Source organism: Pyrgilauda ruficollis, unplaced genomic scaffold, assembly GCF_017590135.1.
Source record: "Pyrgilauda ruficollis isolate IOZ18807 unplaced genomic scaffold, ASM1759013v1 scaffold75, whole genome shotgun sequence".
Lineage (NCBI taxonomy): Eukaryota > Metazoa > Chordata > Aves > Passeriformes > Passeridae > Pyrgilauda > Pyrgilauda ruficollis.
The window spans coordinates 2,897,308-2,917,296 of NW_024529377.1; the positions used below are offsets into that span (position 1 = coordinate 2,897,308).

At 36.8% G+C, this 19,989-nt stretch overlaps 2 protein-coding genes across 6 annotated transcripts in view; both read left to right on the forward strand.

Annotated features, from left to right (window-relative positions):
* The window catches only part of IFT74 (intraflagellar transport 74), a 35,856-nt gene extending 27,780 nt beyond the window's left edge, over positions 1–8,076 (forward strand). For all 3 annotated transcript variants that reach the window (XM_041486276.1, XM_041486277.1, XM_041486278.1), the window contains 4 exons: positions 2,385–2,548; positions 3,130–3,255; positions 5,625–5,685; positions 7,408–8,076. In XM_041486276.1, coding sequence (XP_041342210.1) covers positions 2,385–2,548; positions 3,130–3,255; positions 5,625–5,685; positions 7,408–7,523 — 467 coding nt within the window. In that variant the 3' untranslated portion in view covers positions 7,524–8,076. The remainder of the gene's footprint in view (positions 1–2,384; positions 2,549–3,129; positions 3,256–5,624; positions 5,686–7,407) is intronic.
* An 8,555-nt stretch (positions 8,077–16,631) lies between these two features.
* The window catches only part of TEK (TEK receptor tyrosine kinase), a 38,936-nt gene continuing 35,578 nt past the window's right edge, over positions 16,632–19,989 (forward strand). For 2 of the 3 annotated variants that reach the window (XM_041486288.1, XM_041486289.1), the window contains exon 1: positions 16,633–16,986. In XM_041486288.1, coding sequence (XP_041342222.1) covers positions 16,935–16,986 — 52 coding nt within the window. In that variant the 5' untranslated portion in view covers positions 16,633–16,934. Of the gene's footprint in view, positions 16,987–19,989 lie in introns of all 3 variants that reach the window. The other variant, XM_041486287.1, reaches the window with a different exon arrangement.

Here is a 19,989-nt window from a genome sequence, read left to right on the forward strand (position 1 = left end):
TCTTTGAATTATAGCACAGTCATCTTCAAGATTCTTTTGTTATGATTAAAGTCTGGATGTCCATATTTTCTGTTGTAACAAAGATATAAAAAGTCCTCCAGCAGAACCCTTAAAAAAATAAAAAAGAAAAGGAAATCATGAAGGGTAAACAAAAGTGCTGATGGCATAGTTTCCCAAAAACATTTCCCTGGGTCACTGTAGTTTGTTCTGAGAATTTGCCACTGTGTACACACTGCATGCTAGATGCTGCAACTTCATGGTCTATCAGAAGGAACTGGGCTGCATCCTCTTCCTGTCTCTTCCTCTAGAGGAATTTTGAGGTTTTTTCAGTTTTGAGGGTTTTTTCATTGAGTCTGCTGCTGGATAAGGATAAAATTTTCCCCTTCTGTTTTTTTTTCCTTTTCTCCAGAAAGTGTGAATGGATAGGAATATGCATTGCAGTTTCATCATAGTTGTATTAGACAGAACAGTCCAATAAATTTTTTTGCCTTTTTGGCATTTAGGTTGGTACTACTCTTTACATGTAAAATAAATTCCAACTAGTCAACTATGTATAATTTTAAAATAACAAAATACAGGTATTAGAACAACTATATAATGAAGTGAAAATGCTGTGATGAGACTTAGGTAAATCCTCATGAACATCTATAGTTGTTTTCTGCTATTTCTCTCCAATCTGAGTTTATTTTATAATTTTATTTTTTACCATTTCTGATCTAAAACTCTCACTTATTAATGTTCTTAAGCATTTGTCTTTAAAACACAGTGCTCTAGGAACAAGCAAAGTAAAGCAGTGATCTGTTCACTTGTGGTTTACAATCTGTCATTGACCAATGCCAGAAACTTCATTGTGAAGAAAAATATTTTCTTTTAAAATCCTGTTTTTAATTTGCACGGGAATTTTTTTATACTTATAGAAATGCCCCTTGGACATGGAGGACACTTTCAATCTTAACTTAATAATAAGCTTTCCTCAGGATAATTGCAAATGGTACAAAAACCTTGGTTTGTCTTTTTTTTTTTTTTTTATTTTGAGGTCCCTAAAGAAATCATGCAAGTGCTCTGTAATATGCCAAAAATGCTGATAAAAGTGATTGTTTCACTCTAAAATATTAGTATATGGCATAAATACACACGCAGAGAGATGAGTAGCAAAATCTTGCTCTGAGTGTGTTTTGATCAGGTGAGATTTTCCCCTATAAGTCCACTGACAGAACTATACTCCCAGTTTTTGGAAAGGTGAACTCTCCTTCTATCACATGGACACATCCATTTTCTTCTACCTTAAAGATTTACACTGCCTTGGTTAAGTTGGGGAGGAAATTTTCTCTCCTTTTTTCAGCAGATCAGCACAAATCTCATGATGCAGACCTATGCCAAGAAAAGTACAGTCTCATCCCTCTCAATAGCCCATGTTGCCTGATGCTTTGGAATGTGGCAAGAAAACTGCATTATCTGTGTTGTTCTTTTGAGTTAGACACAGATCTGAAACATAAGATGATATAGCCATGTATTCAGTGTTCAGGAACATGAATAACATACAATGACAGGTCAGACCACAAAACCATCCAATCTAAGTCTAGCCAACATCTAGTCATTCCTGATTCCAGGTAAGTAACTTACCCCAAGAGTGAGTCAAAATATTTTTATTACTTCATGTATCTGTATTGTTTTTTCTCTCCCACATCTCTGGACACTTTCAGTCTCTACAGTCTTCTTTATGTCATAATCCACCCACGGTTGAATTGCTTTAATTACATAACTCTGTTATGCTTTTAATGGCATCTCAGAAGTAAATGCTGTATATTGTAGCATATGTTGATGTCGTAATTTGTGACACTTCTTTTTTGAAGAATATATGAAAGTGTTTTCCTGTACAAAGCAAATGTTTAGAGCAAGTTTCAGTATTTGTTGTCCTAAAACTAAGCCTTATCCGTATTCAAACAGCACAAATAAAAATAACATTATGCTAAAATCTCATAAAAACACTTCTTTGATTTGCCTGCATTTTGTCTGCACTTCTATTGCATTGCAATAAACTTTTTGTAAGTTATCACCACTGCTTTGAGGTTGTAGTGCTATAATTAATTGTGTGGTGCTATAAACATTACAAATAGAAACACTGTGATACAGATCATTACATTTTCATTACTCTTCACTTATGGATTATAATACAGTAATTGTCGTGTTTGACTTGTGGCATGGTTGTGAATAGCAAATTTTTTATTTCCTTCACATTAATAGCTCCCATAAATATAAATAATTAGAAGTATATTTAGGAGCTTTTTATATTGATTAAATGTAGCATAAATCTTTATGTAATGGGTGATGTATTTTGAAACAAAAAGTACTGTTAATTAAAGATTGTGTTTCTGGTGACCTAGAGAGTCAAAAACTGCAGCTGGACCTACAGAAGATGGAACTGTTGGAGGGCAAGATGGTTGGTGAACTGGCTTCTCTTAAAGACAAAATTGAACAGACAAAAGCAGAGTTGGAGATCTACAATAATTTGCCAGCTCTGAAAGCATCAGGGGAAGAAAAGAAAAAGGTAATCAAAGGAATGAAACAAAGTGTGTGCTTTTGAACAGCTGGTGGAGGGGAATCCAGTTTTGTGACTGACAGTCCTTCTGACAGCTGAAAAAGAGGATTGCACATCAGTGCAAATTAATCCAAATACTATTTTGCTTATATGTGTGACTTGTTGACTGGGTGCATATAGCAGGTAGTCAGCTGGGTATCTTTTGATAGCCTTCTTCCACAAAATCTCCCCATTCTATTTTAGCAATTCAGCTAAACTCTTATGCAGTTTATTACTACCCATAGCTTTGAATTTAACAATCTAACATGGAACACAAGCAAAAGAGAATTTCCTACGAATTCTTAATAACAGCATTCCCACTAGCGCTCATACAGTATTGTGTAAGCATACAACTTGGTCATAATCATTGATTATTATTTTTAGGACAGAGCATGAGAAAAGCATATGAGTTCTTTATGTATATGCATGTGGTCTTGTTCTAAAAGGAAAAAAAGTAGCATTTTGAAAGGTAAATTGAAGTAATGTGCCTGAAGCCTACTGCAAATGAACTCATCCATTAATCAGTTTGTGTTGGGTTTTCTCCTAACTAGAAACTCGAGGATGACAAAGAAAAATTAACAAAACGCAGTCGTGCTTTTAAGAAAATAATGGAGCTTTTGAATACAGAGTATGAGGCACTAAAGAAGGAGCTGCAAGAAAATGAGACCCATTCTCAGGTATAGGTCAAGTTACATATTATCCCTTCAGTTGTTTATTTCTTGGTTTTGGTTTTCTCATACACATGAAGCATTGTACAGACAGAATCTGTTTGCTCCTTCTCAGTGAGTTTTCTAAGTCATGTGTTTTAAGTGTGTAACTGTATTTGCTGTTTTCAAACCAAAGGTAATATTATGCCAACAAATGGCTTGTAAGCTTTGGATTATTAGCAGACATCTTTCTGAGCTAAAAGTTGTGAATCCTTTGTTTAAGTGTTTGTGTTAATCTTGCTCAGAACTCTCTACCTTCTGCCCTTCCTTTGCTTAAGTAGTTTCAGGACGAACTTAGAAAGAAACTTCAGGGACAAAAAAGGTCACTAGTAATTAGCGAAGATCCCTCTTGCTTTTAAAATCATGGTGACTTTTTTTTTCTCCTTTAAATCTGTGCTATTAATTCCATTTTCCCTTTTTCCTATTTTGCTCCTTGCAGGCCACTGAAGTTTTAGGGTCTGTTTACATTTGAACAACTTTGGTATATATGTATGTTTACATTTCAAAAGTGAATCAGGAAAGATGTTTATAACTTCTTGATAGGCTTCTGTTCTTTCATTATAAACACACATAAATTGCTGTCATTTTGGCAGCATAACTTTGCTGGTATATATGTTTGAATGCACAGAAGAAAAATAGATAACTTTAAAATAAAGTGGAAAGGGAAACTGATTTTTTAATGCATTTCACTGTTTTTTATTGATTGAGGTTGTTGAGATATTTCTCCTTTAGAACTGTTATTTTTTCTAGTACAGTTAAAAGCTGAAGGTCATATTGTATATGTTTAAGTTGACTTTCTTCTGAAATTAATGTTGTGGAGCAGATGAGAAGGCACAGCTCTGACTGAGGCATATGCGTCCCTTTGTAGCATAGGATTATTATAATCATTCTAGGGTGATGACATAAATCCTCAAAGCTCCATGCCAAAGTATGGAAGACTTCAGATACTGTGAATCTTTTTTGCCAAGATCACATTCTAGGGTTTAGGTAAATTATAAATGCATACCCAAACAGTGTTAAGATAATTGCATAATGAGGCAATTTATATAAAGTAGTAGCTGTACAGAATTTCTTCAGTTCATTAAGCTGTGGCAGTTCTATTTTTATGTGTGTGAAAAGGATTTGTTTCTTTACTTTTTATGTCCTGAGTGTAAAAAAATGAGGGTGTATGTCTTATAATAACTGGTTATTTGACATTCATCAAGCATTTTGAAGTACAAATTGTGTTCATAAATGTGGAGGAGTTGGGCAATTTTGCAAGAGGTCAACTGGTCTTCAAGCAGTTACTATAAAAATACACTGAATCTTTCCTTTCTGTGTGCAAGATAGTAAGTATTTCAGTTCCAGGCTCCTTTACTGGCTGTATTGTGTGCAGCAATGTCTACCAAGAGGACAATAATAATTCTAATTAGGCAGAAATACCTAGTCTTTGAAACAAATTATTGCCTTGTTTGCTGTGGACTAGTACACTAGATAACTGATTCTTTACTGTTAAGGTTTGAATTATACGGAAACTATTTTCATCTCTTCCAGCTTAAGGAAAGCTTTAAAGTAAAATACTGCAATATTTTCCTTATTTATTGCCTTAATTTCTACTTAAAGTTTAGTCTCAGAATGGTTTTCAGTTTTACTTTTAAAAATAACATCTTCATATCTTGAAATGCAGAACCTTGAACAGTAGCATCAGAAAAACAAATATAAAATTGTATTGTAAGGAAGCAGCCATCAATATAATGTCCACATTAGTTTCCTGTTGATGCTGAAAGTATTGAAGAAGTGCCAGCGCTGAACCCACACTCCTACAATCTTCTTGCTGCAGCTCTGTTCTTATCACAACTTCTGGCATCAGACAGGAAACTTAACTATGGAAGTAAGGAAGTTTCTTCTGTGTAGTGCAAAGTCCAAGACAGTGTCAGGAAATATTGTATCTTTGGTGATTTTAGATCTTACTGATTCTACGAAGAGATCCATCTAAATGATATGAAGCATAATGAGAATTAGTATCTGAATTGTTCACCTTTTTACTTCTGACTTGCTGTTAACTTTCTTATATGGCAAGTCTTGAATTCTCATCTGATTTTTTCATCTGTCACTGCAGTTGCATACAGTGCTTTTATACAGAGGTATTATGAAGTGCTAAATTATATATGCAAGTTAATCATAAGCAGGTTTAAAAGCATTTTGCCATTGTTTCTCATTTCTGTGTTTTTTGCATGAAATAACTGTGATCTTATCAGTTGACAGAGTACAAGGTACTGATACAAAATTATTTGTGTAAAATATGTGTGTAATTATTACCATTTTAATTTTTGGCTCTTTTTGTTTTTTTGTGTTTTCAGCTTACAAATTTGGAGAGGAAGTGGCAGCACCATGAGCAAAATAACTTTATGATGAAGGAGTGTATCCTTTTCTTTAAGAAGTAAGAGTCAAATTCACACATTGTATTAATTGAGGAAGAAATCTGTTTCCTCCAGCAGAGTAAGACAGGACAGAATGGTCTGCAAAAGACAGGGGAGGGGGGGGAAAGGCAATCCTTTGCAAATATCTGGTTAGCTGATAGATATTACATATAGCAAAGCTTGCATGTGTTCTCTGAAAGAGTTTTACAGGGACCTAAAGCATAAGCTTTGCGTTGCAGTCTGGAATTTTTCCTTCTTTCTCAGGTTTGCTGCTAGGTTTCATATAAAGTTTATCTTCACATCTCTCCAGTATTATCTGATATTAATCTGCCAGCGTAGCATTGTTTGAAAACACGCTGGGGTGGGGGAACTGTCTTGTAGCTCTCTCTTTATGGGATTCAAATTAACAAGTTACATTCCAGTAATTGTATCAGCAAAATCATTACTTGCTGATTTGCAAATGGCTTTCATAAGATAGGTTTTTAAATTAGGAAATTAGGAAAAGCACTGAAGTTTGTTTTAATTAAAATTCTTCTCATCTGGTACTATTTTTCTATTTTTCTCCTTAGTTATGATAGAGATCTGAATAGGACCAGGCTGTGCTTTTATTTTATATTCTAGAGACAGTGAATTCACTGCAATAAAATTACTTCTTTAAAATGATTTAAGAAATAAATTGTTATTTTAAAAATCTGGAATCTCTAATATACACAAAATCACCATTATGTCATTACACTACAAATGTAATTGGTAAAGGTAACATCAAAACTAGACCCCACCATCTAGTGTAGTGTGTTGAACAATGAACATTCCTTCATGTCTCAGTAAATGGCATGGGGATATATTTCAGGCAATTCTGTGTCACCCTAGCCTTCACAGAAATAATACTGATGATGATTATAATTATTTAGTAATTAATGCATATACATATAGCTATATGTATATGTATACATATAATGTTGTTTTCTGCAAATACCAAATATCCCATTTCTTAAATCTGCTAAGTGCTCTAATTCTTAGAAAAATATCTGAACAAAGTCTTGGACAGTGTAATATTGTTGGAGCCACCTCCTCTTTGAAGGAAGCTCTACAGGAATATTTTATTAGGGCAATACTCTTAAGCACAATTTTTCTCAACAGAAAAGACTTTAAAACAAACCAAGAGATAAAATTGATCAGGATATTAAAGTATCTCCTAACTTGGTATGAAATATTGCCTATCCAAGTGCAGACCCTTATACAGAGTACTTATATCCTGTTGGACTACAGTACTAGCAGTACTCTCCTGTTGGAGAGGGGCTGCTTTCTTGGACTGGGACTTGTGTAGCCAGACTGTACAGCTGTACATAACTGAATGCCTTGAAATGGTTTGGTTTTCAATGTAACAATAGGCAGAGTCCTTTATGAGGGACTTATTGCCTATATATCTATATCTATATATATATATCTATATATATATATATGTGTGTGTGTGTGTGTATATGAACAAAAGTGACTTAGGCATGTAATCACTTCCTTTTTTTCCTTTTTCTAAAGTGCTTGTCATGAGATGGCAGCTAGTAAATAAGAGTAAATCTTTTAACCCCAGTCTTGAGTTTTTTCCACTATTTTCATGCCTTGACAATTTTCACAGAAGGAAATGGATGGTGTTGCGGTTCCCTTGTGGTCTGTGATTATGGTCATATTTATACTGGCATTTTGTTTCCTTAATTCTTTTAATCAGTCATAGCAACAAAAAGTCAAGAGAGTGACTACCAGCCAATAATGAAGAATTCGAGAAAGCTGGTCAAAGAATACAACAAAGCTCTCATAGAAGCTTTACAGAACACCAAGAACTGAACCCAGGCATTTCCTTCCTGCCTGAAGGGACCAACAATGAGAGATGTGCAAAGGCCGTGTGGAAAGCTGGACTACTGAGATAATTTATTCACCACTAGGGTGACAGATATTCTTAAAACTATTTTCCAGGTTATTAGAAGTTGCAGGTTTTAATACTATCTCTCCTTTTGCACTGTTTAATTTTTTTAGAAATAAACATGTGAATTTTAGAAACAAAAAGGAAATACTGCCCAATGTATTGCTGAGGCCCATTGCTGAATTGCATCTCAAATGTGCAATTTTAGTCTGCTTTACATGCTGAATTTCTAATTGCCTTGTAGTCCTACTCCTGCCAGACAGAACAGGACTGCTTGACAGGCTGTCATATGTATTATCTTAAATTAAGTGCATAATAAGATGAATGATAATATCAAAATACAATACCTATATATATAGCAATTTATACCAAGTGAGGAAAGCATCTAAGGATGACAAGCATATTTTAAAGTCAAAATTGCTTCATAGTGTAAAATCTTAAAATAAAAGCAAATGCCAGCAAATTTTCATTTCCTAATGGAGAATTAACTTTGTTATTTTTTAAGATGTAATTATAAAAAGCAAACTCTGATAAAATGTAGTGAAACGTAGCTAACTGATTTTGTGTGGAACATTTTACTGCTGTAGTATTCACCAGTAAAGGAAATAGCAGAGAAACTTATTTGTATTTTCTGCAATGTTTTTTTCCCTCCGGTTTCAAGCAACAGTGTCATATGAAACCTCTGACAAAAATCCACAAGAGTTTCAACATAGAACAAAAACAGGGCTTACAAAAAAATAACAACGTGCTTTATGATACAGAAATTTCAGAAAATATTTAGATTTTAAACAATTTCTGTTTATATATTTGTCTCACATTCTACACGTAATGTATTTTATAAACTGCTTGTTGATCATTTCTTTCACATGGTATATTGTAATCTAGTCCTGATCAAATAGAAAAAGCACAGCTGACTATAGATGGAAATCTTAGCTGAACAGTAAACTAGTCTTATAGAAAGAAACTGCAAAAAAGCAGTGGGACCTGGATTTATAGTTGTTCTGCTCACTTAGAAAAGTTTTCCAGAAAGTAGGTAGTCTATGCACCTCACTTCATGAAACGGGAGCAGAGAAATTATTAGGAAATATTCTGAGTCCATTAAAATAGTTGTGTATTTTTGTCACTAAAATTCCTCAAATCTGTGATTGTCTTTTTGAGTATAAAAAAATCTGTAAGCTAAAAATGTTGAAGATTTGTGCCGAAAGCACTGTGTTTGCTAATTCAGCACACTGAATGGTGTTGCTCTTTATGTTTAGAATATTTAGAGATAATGGAACGGGATTTCTATAAACTAAGGACTGTTATCTAGGGGAAATTCCCACTAAAGTCTCTTCCTTCCTGTCAGAGTTTCAGCTATTCCAGAGAAAGCCCATTATTTGCAGAGATAAAGTTGAAGTCTAATATTCTCACCAATCAAACCATGAGCCAGAGAGATCACCTCCTGAATTCCACTTGTGCTAGAATAACATATTGCAATGAACAATGGAAAAAAGCTGCAGACTGAATAAACAGACTGCTTTGACTTTGCTTTCTCTCAGGGCAGGGGAAGGTTTAATTCCTTGGTAGTGATTCTGTAAGATAGCATGGTAAAGCTTACAGGTTTTTACTTTGCTCCCAGGAGATGCCTGTCATGAAATCCCTTTCTCCAGCATGCTGTTTTGTTCCTTGTTCTACTGAAGGATCTTCAGATAACCTGTTTCTGTGTAAGAATCTCATCATTCGTTCTTTCTCTTAACAATTCACCCTTATGGTCCTTGAGAGCAGTCACAGTACCCACAGCTGAAAAGAACTGTATAGATTTGGAGTGGTAAGCTGTGCAGGAAGTGTTTCATCTCCCTCTGTAAGATTATTAACTCACTCCTAGTAGTGAGCTGAGTAAATTGTACCCTTATGTAGTTCCTCAAGTGCAGTGAAAATCACCTTTTCTTTAACTCCTTATATATATACTTTTTTTAGTACAGTTTAAGTACTGGACAATGTTTTTTCACTGAAGCTCCTGTGTGTACATCAGGATACTAATTCAGTAACACAGGTCTCTCTATGGAGGCAATCTTTTGTCCATTTTATGCTACGACTTCAGACTGAGAGGGCATTAATTAACTGTCAGCATCTGCAGAGTGGAGATATTTAAAATCTCTTCTGCTCACCTCTCTCAGCAGGGCTGAGTAAGTATCACCTCCCTCAGCCTGCCTGCCAGTGCTCTTCCTAACTTGCCCCAGAATACTGCTGGCCTGTTCAGCTGTGCATTGTTGGCTATTGGTCACCTTGGTGTACACCAGGAAGAGCCTCAAGGTGCTTCTCAGTAAAGCAGGTTTCCAGCCACTCAGCTGAATGGATGCCTGGATTGTTCCTCTGCTGGAGTAGCACTGTGTATGTATCTGTGTGGAATTCCAGTGTGTGGAACTTCATGACATTCTTGGCTGCCCACTTCACCTGTTTAGATCCCTCTGAACAGCACTACACCCATATGGTGTATCCGCCACTCCTCCCAGCTTTGTGTCATCTGCAAGCTTCCTGAGGGTGATCTCTGACCCATCATCCAGGTCATCAGTGAAAAGATTAAACTATATTGCCCTCATATCCATGGCTGTGATATTCCACTACTGGCTGACCTCCAACTGGACTTCAGGCCACTGACCACACAGTGAGCCCCAAGCCTGCTTATCAGGTTGGGTAGGCATAATTTCTGCTTCATAAGTCTCTGCTCTCTGCTCATGATCAACTTCCCATCCTTCATGTGTCTGGAAATCATATCCAGCCTTAGTTGCTTCACAACTTTCTCAGGGATTGAGATGAGGCTGACCAGTCTGTGATTGGACAGATCACTCTTCTTGCTCTCCTAAAGGCAGGAGCGACACATTCTAGCTTTCAATTCTCAGAAGCCTCTCCCTTACCATCATAAAATAAAAAAGGTACTCAAGAATGACCTTGCAATGCCTTAAGTCAACTACCTCTCTACACTTGTGGGTGCATCTCAACAAGCTCCATGTAATTACGTGTATGCAGTTTGTTAAAAGTTCCCTTACCTAGTCCCCCTTTAGAAAGACGCCGCTGAGGCATTAGGATACCAGGTTTGACGGTTACTGTCACTTCCACATCCCACTTCAATGGCACGCTGTATGAAAAGAAGCATTTCAATTTCAAAGCCTTCAGTCAAAGTATCTGTTGCTGCCATGTTATTTGTGCTTGAGGACAAGCACAGGAATTACTGGTGTTGTTCCCAGCTCATGATGCCATGACAGTACACCACCCTCATTCCCATATATACAGGGATATCATCATATCTCCAAGCAAATTGTATTTTTGCTGCAAGCAAAGGTTAATCCTCTTGCTGGTCTTCTGCGTCGTCTTGCCTCCATTATTTTTCATGGATTTTAAAAAGCTTGATTTTCTTTCAAAATAAGTTTATTTTTTAATTTCTCTTAGTGAGCTTAGAAGACAACAGTGCAATATTCCTGTGAGCAATTCCAGACAGGCAGAACACTGAGAGTTCTTTCTGCCTGACAACTTTAGTTTATGGCTCTTAGTGCTAATATGTGCTGTTTCACAATTGTAGGGACATGTTTCCAAGGTGAAGTGTTTGTAAATTCTTTCTGTACACTTCTATTTTCCTGCTGCAAGCATAAAACAAAAATACAAGGCATAATGCAGGCCTTATGAGGAGGTGCAAGCCATTAGAATGTCTTAGTTTGAGGAGAAAGGGATTAAGACTTACTTTGTAACTGTTCTTAAAGTATCTGCTTTGAGTGAGCTCCTTTGAAATGTCTCTCATGGTGATAATGGGTGTGGGGATGTAGCAATTGGAGTGAAAACCCTTCAGATTTTGAAAGTGGTCCTAAAATTTGAGCTCGCTTGAACACCTGCATGGTGTGAATAGCAGCTGAGCAGCAAATTATACATGTCTTGTATGTGCAGAGCAAGGCTCTAAAATGCAGGTCTGTCATTCAGAAGGGAACTGGATTCCTCCCAAAAAAAATAGTTGTCATCTTTTTCTTTTTGAATAAAGAGGAAGGAAGCCGTTAAGCACACACTGCAACAGAGATTATCTGAATTCAAATCCCAGATTTGATCAATAATTTGTTGTGATTGACAGAATCTTGGAGCAGAGGAAAAAATGGTTTTGCCCTGACTTGTGCTCAACACTTAGAGGTCCTCCTTTGAGGAAGGAGGACTAACTGGACAATATGCCAAATGCGTGAGATGGGAGGAAATGTTCCACATTAAAAAAAAAAAAAAAAAAAAAAAAAAAAAGAAAAACAAAAAAAGAGAGAGAGAGAAAGAGACAGAAATGTAAAATTATCCACTCTTGTTTCCTCTTGTAGAGCTAATTCCTTGAAAGCTACATTCATTTAAAGTGACTGAACTTGATTCACTGAACACTGGTATCTTTGTATCAGGCCCAAGATTTCTGCTGTGCAGCAAAGGATGAGTAAGGTGCAAGACCTCTGTCTCCAACATACAACTCAAGTTTGCCCATAAGTACTTGTGATGTAAGGGGGACAGCACTTCTTACAATTAAGAATAAAAATAAAATAGTGACTGTAGTAGAAATTATAACTTGCATCAGTGACTTTAATAGTTATGCATGAGAGACAAAATTATAAATGAAGCCTCCAGATTTCCAAGATTTCTGCCAGATTGCCAATCCCAAATTTGGAAGAGGCAGGTGGACAGCAAATTTATCACTAAGTTGTTCTTGTTTAAAATCACCATTATAAAGCACCATTGAATCATACTAACAGTGTGATAGTAAGTCAGTGGAAGGCAGTAGGTCCTGCAAACATGATATTAAGGATGAATTTTTTGTAACCCTAATGCTGAGAATACTACCCGTGAGTTGACATGACCCATTTCCTGGTCCTTGGAAACAATAGTCCAATGTTCAATGCTCACATGTATTAAGAGGCTTATAATACTAATCTTTATTCCTCCTGATGGAAAAAAATATGAAATTTGCCTTGTTCATGCCCTTTTACTTTAAGCAGTAATAATACTGTGCATCATTTGGGGAGATTTAATATCAGTATCTTAAAGTTATTTGGATATATAATTGTTGCCATTAAACATAGATACACAGACTCATTTGTACTTCAAAATATGTTGTAAAAAATTACAATGAAAGTAGTAGCGCAGAGAAGCAAAATTTTTTGTCCTTCTGCTGACAACCAGCCAGGCCATTCTAAAACATACATGAGGCATTTTTCAGAGGAATACAAGTGACTTGAAAAGTCGAAATTTTCAGATCACAGATGTTAGACAAATGGCCTAATGTTCTTCACAATGACTTTACTGATACAGAAGTTCTAAAGTATTCCTGTGGTTTTTCTTCAGCTGAGCTTTCCCTTTGAAAGAAACCTGAAATTCCCATCAGGTCCTGTGTTTAATTCCATTCAGTAGATCCCCTTTCATTTCAGCATCACGAAGACAGGAAAAAAAACCAGTTCCCTTTGGCTAAGGCTATTCTGTATACTGCTCAGTACTCAGCCATTTTCCAGGCTATGTTCTCCAAGATAAACTTTTTACAAAACAAAACAAAAATGCTGAGAAAAATAAGTGGATCATAGCTATGTTTACAACCCTGAATTGCCTTCTAAGTATGCCTATGCAGGAGAAGCAGTAGAAAAAGCATAAAGAAACTGCACCTCCTCCGAATGAGGTGCAGCAAAAAACACTGTTACCTTTTCTACCTCACCTTTAAATTTCTCAGAACCACCCATTTCAATAACACCATACCTCCATGCTGTTATATCCATGTTTGCCTGACATGTACCCCAGAAACCTTTGCCCTCCGTCCATTTACTTCTGCCACTGCAGTGGTAGGGGCAGTGCCCATCTTGAGTGCTTGCACCAGCAGCTGCACATGTCATCTCCCTGGCCTGCTGGCTGCTACCTCTCACTTCCCGGTGGTCTCAGATAGATAGCTTAGGGGCTACAGATGACCTCAGTGGCATAGGCTGTGTTGCAGAGGAGAACATGATCTGTTTGAGAAATTAAGCTTAAAGCCCATAATTTGTGTACCTTTGTTTCACATTAGCTGACTGTGATGAGTAATAATTCCTAAAGTTCCTTAACTGCCTCCTAATAACACATATTAACATCATGTCAAGGCCAAAGTAATGGCTTGGTTCCAAAAAATAGAATACAACCAGGCACTGCAAGAGGATATGTGATTTCTGCTAACACATCTACCTGACTAAAGAAGTATAGTGGCATTGTTTCTTTTTCCTCTTCACATATTTCCATGTGGTACAGCATGTATGAATGGGTTGTCCTTGAGACAATTTGCTGCTTATCTAAGGAGGAAAGCCTGGTGTCAGGAGTTCAGGGCATTTGGCATATCATAAAATTAGCCTCAGCAAAGGGAGTTATGAAAAGCCATGTTTAATGCTAGGGTTATATTTACATGTTGGAAGACAATTTGTTTCCCTGCTGCAACTAATTTGAATTTGTGCATGCCATTGTGTCAGGGGTTAAGATGTGAATATGTTTGAATCAGCAGTTAACAACCAAAAAAACTGATGTTTTAGAGGGGAACTCTTTTGAAACTTTTGGAGTCTTTCCAAGTAACTTTAGAAAATATGAGAATGTGGCCTAAGGGGCCAAAATACAGCTACATGCCTGGCTGAGGATGTACCTAGGATGCTCATTGGTAGCCTGGTAGTCAACAGCCCCACATGGAAAAAAAGTTAAAGTCAGTACCATATTTTATTCCTTGTGCCATCCTTACTTTTAGCCCAGTTTCTTTTACTGGGCTTCTGGTTTTGCCAAAGGCTATTTGGAATTCTTCAGTTCATTAATAGTGAGTGCAGGCTGAGACTCAGTATCCCCATTAGGTAAGGACTGTCTCTTTGGTGGTGGGGACAGACAATCACCAATCAGAGAGTGGTCAGATCATACAGTTTTTAGTTCATGGGACACAAAATTGGTATGACCTACCTTAAAAAATACATTCTAGTTTCAAGAAATATAAGGATGAAAATATGAAAGATAGACCTAGCAGACACTTAATGTTGAGTGAGAGTAAATCAGAATATTGAAGTCCTTTAAATTCTGCAGTAGAAGAAGTTTATCACGTGATCAATTTTGACTTCAGTGGGAGGAGTATTTAAACTGTGGCACTTAAAAGCTTTCCAAATAGAAACAGACCTAAGTGGAGTACATTATTGTTGCTGAATTATAGATGCTATTCTCTATTTATTCAAAAATGAAATTTTGTAAAGAAACAGAAATCAAATACACAGTCCTGCTGATGCTAGTACCTTAAACAAATTCTGACTTGGGTTTGTACATGTCGCCTCTCTTCTGGCTTCAGCAGGCCATTGCAACCTTCCTGAATTTGTGGAATGCTGCATATTCAGGCTGTCCACTCTGTCCTGGAGATAAATAACTACCTTTTCGTCATGGCAGATGAAACGATCAGTAACACAAGTTGGTTCTTCAAAAAAGAATTAACAGCTCACCTGGCCCATTTTTCATACTGCAAAATCAGTATCAGGAGTGTTTCTTTGTATTTAGTTGTATTTCAAATGGAGACATGATGCATTTCTCCTCAGTGACCTCTTTACAGCAGGAAAGTGAGATTTAAGTGAAAACTTTAGAAACCCCTCTAAACTTAGAATAGCAATCTGAAGAACCACAGTTTTGACTGCAGTTGCTTAACTCCCCTCTCCTTCCTCCCTGCTCCCCATCCTTCAACAAATCAAAAGACATTAAAAAATAGTCGAGGATTGGCCAACTTCTAAACAGGTTAAATGAATGACAAAACAGTTATCCACTAGATAGGAAGTATGATAATACCTAGTACCTGCTAATACAGTAAGTATTCTGGTATTGGAGGGATCGCTGCTTGCAGACTTATAAAAGATAAAGTGCAATTGGAGAGGGATAATCACTGCTACTTCATGTCTAGGAGTAGAAAAAGAGTAGATGTTCTCCAAAATCTGAATGGATAAAAAATACATGGATTTTTTTCATCTGAAACCAAACCAAATAAATATCTTACATTCTGCCTCCTTTAAGTGCCAAAAAGGAATTTTAGTGGTGTTTGTACCTCATACTGTGTTTTTGCGCCCAAAGGGTATTTTCAGCATAAATTTCTACTTGTTCTGGCTTTCAGTTATATGGAGGGCCAGGAGGCACACACAGTAAGTAAGGAACTCTGGGCTGCTGCCTTCCCATTTGCTGTGGTTGTAACCCTTCTCTCCACATGGCAGTAGATCTTGGGTATGAAGGACTTCTTCTGTGAAATCTACACTACAAGTGAAAGCTAAAAGGAAATTAAAGTAGAATAAACTCATACCCCTTTTGCAAAATTATGCTGAACATTCCTTTTTCTGTACTTCTATAAAGGTAATTCTGGCTGTTGGCATCTTGGCAGGACTACAGAACTTCCAAATATTATATTGCCATGAATCATGTTTTGTCAAGTGGTAAATAAGACTGCTCTTTATTTTCAATTCAGTTTATATATTTGAGTGCTGCCTTTCCATTTATTTAATTTTTTTTTCTGCTTTTCTTTGTATTTTTTCTTTGGATTTTGTTTTTGCTTCCAAGACCTCCCTGAGTAATATGGGCATTTTAATCCCACTGAAGTCATAATAACTCAGTGTGAGATTTATTATTGCAACAAGTTTTCAGTCTGTTTCCAATTGTCAAATGTAAAGAAAAATTGTTTCCAATAAAACACATGAACTAAGGGAGTAGTTCTCTGGATTGTGGATGGCTTTGGTCTATACTGGCTTCAGCTGGCTGCTTTATTACTGTTTACTTCATATTTTCATTATTGTGTGCAGAAATGCATTGCAGCCAGCAGCTTACATGTGTATTAAATAAATAAGGGAAAACACAATAGCACCCTGAGAAGTTAGTAGACCTGGTCTCGAAGAAGGAGATAATAACACTTTCCATCTACTGTACCTAGGTGGAGGATGTTTTACTTGCACTCTCCCGCCTACTGGAGGATGCCATCATTGTTCCTATTCTGCTGACTATGAACAACAGCAGTCCCCTGCTTCTCCAGCAGCTCCAGATAATTGTTTTGATGTATTGCTGGACGGACGGGATTTGCACTGCCCTGCAGTCCTGCTGATACAAAAATGCCTTTAAGATCCTGCCTTTCCCATCCTAATCTACAAAGGAAACAGGAAAAAGGAACTTAAACTCCCTGTACTCAGACAGCAATGAGACTGTTCCAGTCTGCGCCAGTGCTCTGATTTCTTGCCTGTGACTTGTAAACAGCGTACCATGCAGGACAAGAGTAACTGCTAAAGCTCTACGCCAGGGAAAGGATACTCCATGAGCGACTGTAAGAACTGGATGGATATACTTTGGAAAGCATGGACCCTCTAGCACACCTAGTTCTCTATGGATTCAGCCTGTTGATTTCAGGTAAACTTTGCCTTTAATAGCTGTAGTGGACCTGTCATGCCTTTCTTTGTTTTTCACACAGTATGCATCTACTCTTTCACTGTCTGCCCTTCCCTCCAGTGTTTACCTCTGCTGATTTAAGTACTCATGTTTGTTTCAGTAAGTCCACATCTCTGTGCAGAGCTCTTACAGCGAGTGAGGGCAGGACTGGGGCCAAGCAACTGGGGATGATTTAACTACATGTAGGATCCACTGCTGCAGCTTTTAACTGTTGAAGTTATTTGTTGACACAGGTTGCAGCAGGGTTTTTTTTTCTTTCTAATGGTACAATTTTTTTCACACAGCTGAAAACTTTAAAACCATTGATGTCGTTTCCTAAGAAATCTAAGTACAGATTAAATGTCAATTTCTTCTGTTACTGACTTTATGAACTAGATGTACACTTGATGTGTGTAGCTATTCCAGTATCTGGTTTTAGACAAGATTCCACAAGTGGGATTTAGATGAAAGTCAGTGAACAAAAAAGGGGGAAAATACAAGATCAACTAAAAACACATCAAATATGATTATATGGTATTATTAGCAAATGTCATTAGTTCAGCAAGTCAGAAGTTATCATAAGAGATATCTGAAGAAAGGTATACAGAAATATGATACTGATTCAAATTTAGTTTACAGTAATTTCAGCATTAATGTTTGAGATATCTTGCTGAACCATATCACATGCAGAGCCCTGAGGAAGACTGTCCTCCTGCCACCAGATTCAGTTACTTCACATTTGAGTATCATTTTTACACTTTTACAATCCTCATTTTGATTTTCTAGTCAGTTTCTTCTGTAAAAATATGTGAAGTCAACTGACATCAAGTCACATGATAACCTTAGATTCTTAACTCACCCTTGAGTATATATTGAGATATATACAGGTTGTTTCAGTCCATCTCACAGTAAAAATGTAATGTGCTGTAGAACTGCAAATTGTCTTGCAATGAAAACCAGAAAGTAGCAAGAAAAGGCAGAAGTCCTCATTTCTCTGCAACTGCCTTCACAATTGCTTTGCACAGATCTTCCTGATTAGCAGCATGCTAACAGCTGTTAACAATAAAATTACGAATTTGAGATGTTACTTTTGGCATCGATAAAAGGCTAGAGGCTAATACAGACCAAAAAAAGTTTTTAATCTGTTGAAATCATGTTTGGAAATATTCTTATCTAGCAACTGCTGTAATAAGCTACATATTGTTGTTACCAATTCCTCTTCTGTGGCTTTAGTTTCTTGGTTGTTTAGCTGCACATGAATTCAACCTATTTAGTCCTCAGATTACTTCCAGCTTTACACTTTTTGGTAATATCTGGTGCTATAAGCATTATAGATGGAGAAGAAAAGTTAGTCCAATTATTCCAATTTTTTTCCTTGTCCCTCCTGTTTTTCTGCATGGTGTCATATATGTATTTGACACAGATAACAGTGACGTTCATTAAGTCACAAATACAGGAGAAACAAATCATTTGCCGAGATTAGCTATAAAAATGAGGAGACAGAGACAGCCGATCACCAATGAGCTGCCAGTCACTGAATTTTCCACAGGGGCTGACCAGCGAGGTGTGTGCTGTAGTCACACCCATCTCAATAGATCTGTCAGCTTTCCCGCTTTTGTTTGAGAATGATATCATGTTTCCTGGGGCGAGCAGTGGAAGACAATGTGAGCCTGCTTTCCTCTAGATACTGCAGGCGGAGTTCAGGAAAGCAGGAATGACATTCCCTGAGCAGGGGAGGGTCTACACTGAGCACAGACACTGAACTGGCTTAACCTTGTCCCAGATGATTGTGGGCTTCTCTGGGTGAGTTGCTGTGTAGGCACAAAATCCACTCCACCCTTTTCCAAGGTGAAAACCACTGACTTGGTTCCCATTAGGAGAAATGGCCTTTGATTTAATGTCTTTTTATTTTTAATAGCAGTACTCCATTAGCAGCTAGAGCTAATGATCCAGTTTGGAAGGTGGCATTCAAAGTATACACAAATGCTCACTTTTGCACTCTCCACATTCCAGAGCAAATGTTCAATTAAACTGATAAGGAGTTGAATTTAATCCTGCTGGGATTCTTCAAACTAGATTGAGTATCACCACATGGTTTTGTTTTTTTTTTTTTAGTTGTTCATGTCCCTGACATTTTAAACTAGCAAAATTATGCTGACATCTATCCTGAAGTATGGATTCAAATGCCAAGCTTGTGGCTAGGTTCAGCCTGTTGAGTTCTTACCAAAGAAGAGCTCAAATTTGCTTATTCCTCTAAGGCAAGGAATGAGTGTCACAACTTGCATTTTGCCTCAGAAATGCCTCTGGTATCCTCAGGTGTCCTCAGATGGTCTAGAAATATGCTTGCAGTTTCTCACAGTGAGCTAACTCTCAGAAATGTTCAAGTGTGAGCTTTATTTTATATATCCTTTATCAGTATTTATTGGTGAAAACCAGCAACAATTGTCTATTAGTAAAAAAATATATCATCAAATCTCCTTTCCCAAGACAGAATTTTCTATGCTGCAATTTTGCTCTTCCAATAATCTTAGATCCAGTGGCTTTCTAAAAATATGGCTTTTTTTTTTTTTTTTTTTATTTAGCTGTTAGACCCATATATGGTAAAAGACTTAAAAGATTATAATAACCTTTTTAGAAAAAGGTAGCAGTGGAGCAAACCAGTGCAGTAGCATTCAGTTGCTCTCTACCATCTATGTAGATGGCTTCTATGCATTTTCTTTGGGATCAGTAAGTGTTATGGGGAAAAAAAAAATCTAAATTATCTGTATTATGTGACTAATTTTCATATTTGGAAAGTTGAACAGCTTTTAACATACATCACCAGACACACAAGCACCTTTATAATGCTGTAGGCTTTTCAAAATGACAAGTCAAAATTTTCAGTTGGATTGGAAAGTTCTAACAATTCTGCTTCAAAACTTTTATTTCTGATTTCAATTTTAACTTAACCAAAAGAAAACCTGTATTAAGCAGTGGCTAATCCAT